Raw genomic sequence first — 9,371 nt, forward strand, 5'->3', positions numbered from 1 at the left:
GAACAGGGCTCTTTTTCATGCACACCAGCCTGCCCCACTCCCCTCGCACACGCTGCTCATAGACACCCCCAAACAAATTGTTTTGATCTGGAAGCTCAGGCCACCTGTCGTGACAGGGTGCTTGTCAGGATGAGAGCCCAAACTTGTGCTGCTGCTGTGGTTGACTAGACAGGAGGTTCCCTCCTCTCCTGCCCAACTCCCACTTTTCTCACTGGAAGGCCACTTCTCACCCCCCAGCTGACCTGCCGCAGTAGTATAAGAAGAAATGGCACTAGAGTCCAGCCTCACCCAGCCCTGCCCTCTGCTGCCAGTGAGTTGAACTAAGGCTTAGCAGTCAGTGGGTGAACTTTTTACATTAAAAACAATTTCATTCTGACATAAGTGCTTTAAGATTGTGCTTTACGATAAGTGCTTTAATTTTGATTTCTATGAATTTCCTTTTTAGGGGTCCATCATTAGCAGCCCTCACATGCGCCGGAGAGCTCCATCAACACGAGAGTGTCCATCTCGCCCACACCAGACAATGCCTAATTCATCCTCCCTTCTGGGCTCCTTATTTGGGAGTAAGAGAGGAAAGCCCCCTCCTCAGGCTCACCTGCCTTCAGCCCCTCCCCAGCCACCCCCATACCTGCCAAGCCTGCCCCACCCTCAGCACTCTGTGGCAAGCCATCACCAGGGGCCTGCAGAGGGCCCCCCACAGGCCCAGATGCATGGGCACCATAGCCAGTACTGCCATATGCAGCAGAACCCGCCCCCCTACCACCACCACCACCATTACCACCCCCCGCAGCACATCCAGCACGCACACCCGTACCACCATGGACCCCCGGGGGGGCACCTGCCCTACGGGGCCCACATGCACAGCCACCCACCACTGCCCTTGGCCCATGCCAGCCATCCCGGCCACTCAGGCCATGCAGCACACCACCACGGGCAGTCCCCTGTTCCACCACCCCCCACCAGCAGCAAGGCAAAACCCAGTGTCATCAGCACAATTGTGTAGATAGCCTGGAAGGGGGTCCCAGACCCCCTGCAACGAGTGCATACAACACAGAGGCACGCCTGGGGACAGCCAGCCTCAGACTAGACCCAGGGCACTTCTGTTTCCGTCTCTGCCCCCTGCTCCCCACAGCCTGGATGGAACCTCCCAAGCCTATGGGCTTGTGTTGTAGGAAACAAAGCTCCTAATTTAATTTAGCATTGGAGCCCTGGGCTCCATCCTCTTCAGCCCCAGGGGTGGGCCTCAGCCACCATCAGCTTTGAAATGGTACCTCTGGCCAAGCTAATGTTGAACTGCCCACCCCTTCACCCCCATGCAGCCCTGAACTCTCTTCTCCCTAGTTGTACATGCATATGAAAAGCCTAGAAAAAGAAGAAACGACACAAAACCCAGAACAAAACAAAACAGAAAACCCAAAACTTGCTGCATTATTGCTCTTTTATTGACAATGGGCAAAATTAAGTAGACCTGATATGGTTGATGAAAATACGTAAGTAAACTTTATATAATATAAATATATAAATATATAAATATAAATATATATGTATATAAATATATATATACTGTATAGGTAGTATCTGTGTGTGAAAGGCAGACATTTCAGTCCACAAAATTAGCAATATAGACTTTACAAGGAACTCCACTTACCTGATAGAAAGACAGTACCTTAGATGAATGTATGAGAGAGTAGAGCGAAAACCTAAATGCTAGGAACAAACTCATATAGTTTCATATTTTCATAAAAAGCAAAGAAGTCCCTCTAGGACTAAATCATTACTTACGCAATCATTACTAACTGTGCCAAGTAACATAGATCTAACTGTTTAAAAAGTCCAATATTGCTTTATATAAATCCTTATTTTATTAACAGAATACTATCATAAGTAATCAGTATTATAACTGCTCTGTTATTTCAGGTAAGCAAATAGATAAAATGCAGTAAACTACAGTAGCAACTCAGGATAACTAGTTAAGAACTGGTTGTCTTAGAATATTGGTTACACAGATTCATAGACATAGACATTCATGAACTGCCGTGATAACTGAATTTCCATGATCCATATTTCTTTTATATGCATATGATTTGATGCACACTCACTCAGAGTCCTCTGAGAGGGCACCCATACACTGCAGACATAGCATCTCCAACATGGAATGACCAACTCTCATCCTCGTCTCCCTCAGCACCATAACTTTTTCATCCTGTTTGCAGCTGCAACAGGCAGAAGCCCCCGAGTATGGTTTCACCAGGAACCTCTTTCAAACCTGCAGGCTGATTTTAGCGTTTAGCAACCAGAGCAGTGTGTGTGTTTCCCATTTTATTTTCTGAGTGGTAGCCGTGATCATTGTAACTTCATGTAGCCATGTGCTAGCATAACCCCTGTGTCATCACTGTGGCCCCTCTAACCCCAGGTGAGAAGTGCCCAGCCCTCACAGGTGAGGCTTCCACTGCCTTCTCGTGGTCCAGTTAGCTGCCAGGGCATCATATGACTCTCAGCTGTGCTCTTGTTGCTTCCGTGTTGTGGTGACACCATCTGCTCCCCTGGGGCCAGGCACTGCTCGCGTCCGGTTCTGTGCCTGAGTCACCCATGGGCCATACTTTGTAGTTTCAGCCTTTCGAGCCACTGCAGCCACCAGTGCTGTGCTCCTAAGCCATGGGACCCGAGGACTGCCCCACGGCACCTGCCCAGGTGGAGAGCCCTTTCAGAAAGGGCGAAGCAAACGCAGGACTGTGGGCTGTGGGGCTTCGTGCTCCTGGAAGTCATGGTGAGCTGTGGCCGGACTGCAGATGACAGAGGGGAGCCCACCTTAGCCAGCCGGCTGGGTGTCTGTCCATTTCACTCCCCACCACCTCTTTGCCATATCATTGAGGTCATCATACCAGCAAATCTGCAAACTGAGCACTTTGTTAATCTCCACAGAGAGCAAATACAACAATCTAGAATTTAGCCTTTTTTAAAAAGAAGTGTGACTTGAACCTGCCTGCCTTTACCTTCTCATTGGTCCAGCATCTCTCTCTTGGGCATCTGCTCAAAAAGAGAGAGGTAGAGAGCACAGGCACTTGATCTGGTCCAGGCCCAGCTGAGGGGAGGCTCCCCAGTCCCACTGACTCCTGAATTCTTTGGTTTTTCTTCAAACCCAGGCTCCCTGAGGCATTCTCTGTTGTGCAGTTTAAAGGATGTTGTTCTGACAAGGAAGTCAAATACTGTGTGTCATAGATGTTGATCGTGTGAAGCCACATCTATGTATTGTATATTTGCAAAATATATCAGTGTTACTATTGACAAATAGTTGAAGTAAAGTTATAACATATTAAATATGTCTGCTTTTTTTACTCTTCTGTACCAATGGTAGAGTTCAACTGTAAACTATAGGTTGTTCCAGAAAAGATAAAGGCTTTTTGGTATAAGGATGCTCTTTTTGAAAGGACAGGCACTAGTGAGAAACAAAGCAAAAAGAACCAACAATAAATTCAGTGGTGGGGGCCTGTGGGAGTCCACAATCTCATCATTGCATCTGCGGTGCTCCAAGGGCCACTTGGAGCTCTCACCTCCAAAACTGTTACTGGTATGCTCTGAGTTTGTCAGGTGCCACAGGGCGAGGTCTAGTGAAAGGTGGCTTCTTGAACAAATGCAGTTTCTCCCTATGTTTCCAACCTTTACAGTGCATTGTGTTCAATGAGGTTTTATCATTCTCTGTGTTTTGTTTGCAAACCTATCATAGGAAGTGTTTCCAGAAGTACATTGTTCCATTGAAGAGACTGGAGCCAAACGTGATACCCATGTTGCTTTCATGGGGCTGTACTCTCTGGACCTCAACCTGTCAGAGTCACAGCTGTGGGGACCTATTGTTCACAGAGCCCCTCGTGCCCTCAGGAGGCTGAGTGCCACCATGATGTTTGTGTAATCTGTCAGAACACTCTTGGGACACTTTTCTCAAGTTGCACAAATTACTTCAATTACATAATTTCTGACAGGAACAGGCAACCCTTAGAGGAAGCAGCTGGTAATATCACAAAAATCTTTTCTGGGACAACAATTAAATCATGTATTTGTATTTTTTTAAGTTTATTAATGAATTGTACAACACTGTAAAAATAAAGTTTATCCTAATATGATGTACACATGTTGCTTAAAAATGTCTTCAGTCTTCTAGTGAAGTGTGTTTTCCACCATGTACTGCATGCAACAGAAGCCTCTTCTTTTTAAAAAAAAAATGAGCTGAAAAGACAGCAGATATTTAAACATGACCCTCGGTATTGACTCAGCATTCCATATGAAGCTTTGTCTCTACAGGTTAAGCATGCATCTTACAGTTTTGTTGTAAAAATATCATCACCCTTCCTGCCTGAAAAATGAGTAATTTTGTACATATTTTAAATAACAATAATCAAGGAAACAGATTGCACAATGAATCAATGTGAAGTGGGGGTGGTGAAAAGGGACAAGCAGGAAGAGCCTGCTTGGGGTCACTTGTACCTCCTGTACACGTCAGTGTTGCTGTTCTGTCTGCAGTCATGCTGAGGTTGTGTGCAATAGCTGTCTCCTCTTGAGAACTGTCATTCACCTTCGGGCTGTTTTAAATGACTAGAATCAGGTCTTGAATGCAGACTTCAAGGGACTCCTCACTCACAGGAAGCCTGACACCCCCTCAGTGCTTTCTTTTAATATGCATTCTGTTTGTGAGTAGTAACAGACTCTATTGATGTGAAAAACCATAGCTGTGATCATGTGGAGAAATCAAATAAATCCTTTAAAATGATCAGATTCTCACTTTTTCTGAAGAGTCCAGATGTTTCCCTGTTGGCCACAGAGAGATTTCCTGCTGACAAGCTTTCTTTGTCATGATTATGGGCACTGGGTTTCCTGGAAGACATTGTCCTGACTTGAGAATGCTTAAGATAAACGTGTATATCACAACCTCATATAGAAGATGTCAAAAGTGTTTATAATTTCCAGCAATTTTAAGATTTTAGTGCTTTCATCAAGTTAAAGGAGGTGGGTCCTATGAAGTGTTGAGGTAGACTGGGTATGACTTAGGGAGCGGAAAAAACCCCAATGGCTCAGTCCTCAAATGCTTGAAGAGAGTTTATTTAATGAGGTCAAAATTATGTTTTCCCATGCTGGTTAATTTGATGTGCAAAAGGCAGGAAGGTGAATTCTGATTCTACCGAAAGAATTCTGTGAGAACACTATTGACTTGTACTATCTCATTTCCTAGAACCAAATTCAGTTCCAGCGAACCTGCCTTAAGCTCTCAGTACATACCATAAAATGAAGTAAAACTGGTAGATCTAATTTATGGAAAACAAACAAACAAAAAAGGTTAATTTTAGTGACCAAAATTAACTGTGTCTCACCCTTCATAAAGAAGTGAATTTTGCCTTTTCACGAAGATGGCGCCCAAAGCAAAGAAGGAAGCCCCTGCCCCTCCCAAAGCCGAAGCCAAGGCAAGGGCTTTGAAGGCAAAGAAAGTAGTGCTAAAAGGCGTCCACAGCCACAAAAAAAAGAAGATCTGCACGTCACCCACCTTCAGGAGGCCTAAGACACTGCGGCTCCGTAGGCAGCCTAAATATCCTCGGAAGAGCACCCGCAGGAGAAACAAGCTTGACCACTATGCCATCGTCAAGTTCCCCCTGACTACTGAGTCAGCCATGAAGAAAATAGAAGACAACAACACACTTGTGTTCATTGTGGATGTCAAGGCCAACAAACACCAGATCAAACAGGCTGTGAAGAAGCTGTATGATATTGATGTGGCCAAGGTCAACACCCTGATCAGGCCTGATGGGGAGAAGAAGGCATATGTTCAACTGGCTCCAGACTATGATGCTTTGGATGTTGCCAACAAAATTGGGATCATCTAAACTGAGTCCAGCTGGCTAATTCTAAATATAAAAATTTTATACTAAAAAAAAAAAAGTGAATTTTGATTTTAAAATGTTATCAGAGTTCTGGACCTAGGTAACCATTCCTTTTCCAGGCCATTCAGAGGTTCTTCAACATAGAGAAGCTGGTTATTAAAATTCCTTGAAGTGCTTAGCTCTACTTCAGCATTGAGTCTATGGCACATTGAACTGTATGCCACCAGCAGCTCGGTGTAGGTAAGTTGCTAACCAATGCTTTGATGTGATGATTCTCTGGGTTTGTGCTTGTCTACCCCACCAGACTGTGAACTCCTGAGGGGCAAGGGATGCATTGATCCACTTTTCTGTGTCCAGTGACCAGAACAGGACTTGTCTTGTCAAAAGGCATCTGAAAAATTATGGTTGGTAGGAGGAGGAGGTCACAGTAAAACCACCGATTATCTTAGTGTATGTTAATCATCACCAAAATTCTATGGAAGTTTATTTGGTTTGCCCTTTGCTACCCTTGACATTGAGAAGTCTAGCTGGGGACATATGACGCTGTGAAACTTCTACAAACGTGGCTAATGTGCACAGACTGTTTCCTTGCCCTACTCAATGGCACATTTTTAGCCTCATTTTACTTGACCTTGCAGCAGCTTCTGATATACCATTCACTGCTCCTTCCCAAAACAGTGTATGCTTGGCATCTTTGGTCCTACACTCTTCTTTCTCTCTGGGGATGCCTTCACTGCCTCCTTTGTGGCTAGTACACCTCCATAGTGATGTTAAGTGTTGGTTTAAGGACCAGGTCCAAGCTTTCTTCCTTCCTTTACTTTTTTCTAAGCAAGTTCATGCAAGTGCAAGTTTTCAGTCTACCTTCTATATACCTATGGCTTCCAAACTTGAATCTCCAGCCCAGACCTCTACTCTGAGCACCCACATTCCTTTGGATCTTTCAGTAGTACCTCAAACTCTTATCTCCATGACCAGATTTATGGTAACACACAAACATGCACAAAACTGGGACCTCTGCTATGTTCCCTATTTTGGCAAATGGCATCACCACTGAGATATAAATCAGAACTTAGGAATTGTTCTTGACACCTGCCTTTTCCTTGAGTCTCCAACTCCATTCTGTCACCAAGCCCTTTTGATTTCTACCTCCTACATGTTCTTGAATCCATCCATTTCTTCACATCTGTAACTCTACTTCAGACCATTACCTTTTCCCTGATCTCCCAGCCCTCAAATCCATCCTTCCACATGGTATCAGGGAAATCTTTTAAAGGTGCAAGCTGTTCAGAGCCATGTCAATGACTTCCTGTTGCCTTATGATTAAAAAAACAAAATTCTTAACATGGCCTTCATGAGGCCTGCATGAGCCAGCCTTTGCCTACCACTTACCTTCACTTTCCCCTTGCACTCCAGCCACATAAGCCTTTCAGATTCCCAAACAAGCTGTGTTTCCTCCTGCTACTGGGCCTGTGCAAGTATACCCCCTCTTGCATCTGTGTTCAGTTAGCTCCTATTTCATCAAATTTTAGCTTGGCCACTATCCCTTCTGAGATGTGTTACCTGTAGTTATATGTTCAAGAGAGTGATAATTTGTTACAGTAAATGTCACAAGATCAGAACAGTGGCTGTTCTTGCACTGCTGCAATCTCAACATGTGTCACAAAGTAGGACTTTCATAAATGTTTGTTGAATGAAGAGATGAAGACAACAGAACCAAATGATGAAATGCATGATGGAATCTGGGGGTTCAAAATGAGGTCAGAGATCTAGATAAGCACCATGGGCCAGAGTGCTGGGAAGAAACTAGGCTCTGCTGGCATTCCTATAGTCCAAGGAATAATTAGGGCAATGGTTCAAGGTTTTTAATTATTGTGTTTTAGCTCTCATCAAATGTGTTTTAACATTTAGAGCATTTGGAATGACTATATTTATAAAAAGCAGGGGAAATCATCACCCACAACCCCACCAGCCCCAAAACAGTTATAATTATTTGGTCTTTTTCATTCCATTTTCTCTTCGCACATATTTCTCAGTTACCTAGTTCATATTTTCTGAGTGTGTACCAAAAGGTGTGTAAGTGTTATTTGGTCCCCCTTTTGGGGAAAAAGGAGTTTTCACAATAAAAAACATCTAGGAAATGCTGAGTTAGACAAAGTTAAATTAGTTCATGCAGGACTTCTCAGACCCTTTTAAAAAGATGATGTCCATTGTGAATCTCTGAAAGATGGTCTGTTTCCCCAACATACTTAGCTTTGGAACTCTGAATTCTACAGCATACAGTTTAGTAAAAGTTTATGTGTGTAAGTTTTATTTTTTACTTACCATATTCTGATGTTATGAAAGACTCAGTAGTTTGTAACATCTGCATAGTGGCTCATTATATGGATGTCCCATGATGTACTTGCCATGCAGATAGTATTTGGTTGAACAAGGAACAAAGAGAAGGAATAGAGTTACTAAGTGGATTTGGTGATTCTGGTGAGAGTTTAGGATCTGGAGAAATGGACACCACAGAATCTAACATAGTACTCAGTTCCTGGGGTACACATTCGTACCATTTAGGTAACTCCAGGTAGCTGTATGTCACCTGAGATGCCTCTCTGTTCAGTGTGTTCAATTCAGCAATCACTCTCCAAGGGAGCCCAACTCACTTTTCATCACAGATTGAGCCTGTAATAAAGATTTATTGACTGACTGATGGCAAGTATAATGTGAAGACTACTTATCCCCATTTCTAATGTGTAGCTTCCTGACTTTTAAGGTTGTTTTAAGGAAATCTTTTCTTCCCTTTCTGTTACTCCCAACCCACCTCCACAATATGACCAATGTCCTATAAGAAGAGAAAGTTCCAATTAAATCTGAAAGGTAAAAACTGAAGTGCTTTAGTCATCTTCCACAGAATTAACAGGAAAGAAAGCATTCTAAAATGAAAACACCAAAGGATCACTGAGATCAGCTAAATTGAATCTCTTTTCATACTCTTGAAAAGCTGTTAAGAGAAAGAACAAATAAAATCACCTGTCACTCAGATGTACAGTGTAACCAGGATAGAGCAAAACTCACAAATTTTAGTGAAATGTCAGTGGGAAAATAAATACCTTACACTGGCAGAGTTGGCATCAAATCTCATACCAGAATATAGATAAAGGGAATGACTGCATGGAAACGGGCAAATGGCATGCCTAATAGTGATATGACACAGGTAACATCAACTAGGGTTCACACCTATAAAGGCAGAGACCAACCCTGAGTGTAAATATGCTGAAAGGAGAAGTAAGAACTGATAGAATCAAAAGAAGACTTGGCAAGTTCATGGGACAAGAGGTGGCAGAAGGCACTGCTTCTGGAGAAGAGGGAAGCATCCAGGGGATGGGAGATTTCCTTTGGAGGCTTGGTGGTGAGGGGAAAGAAGGAAGCAGCTTAAAGAAAGGCCCCTATTAAAATAAGATGTTATCAAAGAATCAGAAGATAGACATAAAAAAGTGAAGTGTCTTTTATTAAAGGAAC

At 43.4% G+C, this 9,371-nt stretch overlaps 1 protein-coding gene and 1 pseudogene across 13 annotated transcripts in view; both read left to right on the forward strand.

The window, feature by feature from the left end:
• IQSEC1 (IQ motif and Sec7 domain ArfGEF 1) overlaps window positions 1-4,773 on the forward strand; it is a 526,249-nt gene extending 521,476 nt beyond the window's left edge. For 9 of the 13 annotated variants that reach the window (XM_053918528.2, XM_053918527.2, XM_045185806.3 and 6 more), the window contains one exon: window positions 446-2,750. In XM_053918528.2, the coding sequence (XP_053774503.1) occupies window positions 446-1,003 (558 nt within the window). In that variant the 3' untranslated portion in view covers window positions 1,004-2,750. Of the gene's footprint in view, window positions 1-445 lie in introns of all 13 variants that reach the window. The other 4 variants (XM_053918530.2, XM_045185805.3, XM_053918531.2 and 1 more) reach the window with 3 other exon arrangements.
• Window positions 4,774-5,381: 608 nt separating this feature from the next.
• Window positions 5,382-5,922, forward strand: LOC112320652 (large ribosomal subunit protein uL23 pseudogene; annotated as a pseudogene).
• The last annotated feature ends 3,449 nt before the right edge of the window (window positions 5,923-9,371 follow it).

The sequence above is a fragment of the Desmodus rotundus genome, chromosome 2 (assembly GCF_022682495.2).
Source record: "Desmodus rotundus isolate HL8 chromosome 2, HLdesRot8A.1, whole genome shotgun sequence".
In the NCBI taxonomy this organism is placed as follows: Eukaryota; Metazoa; Chordata; class Mammalia; order Chiroptera; family Phyllostomidae; genus Desmodus; species Desmodus rotundus.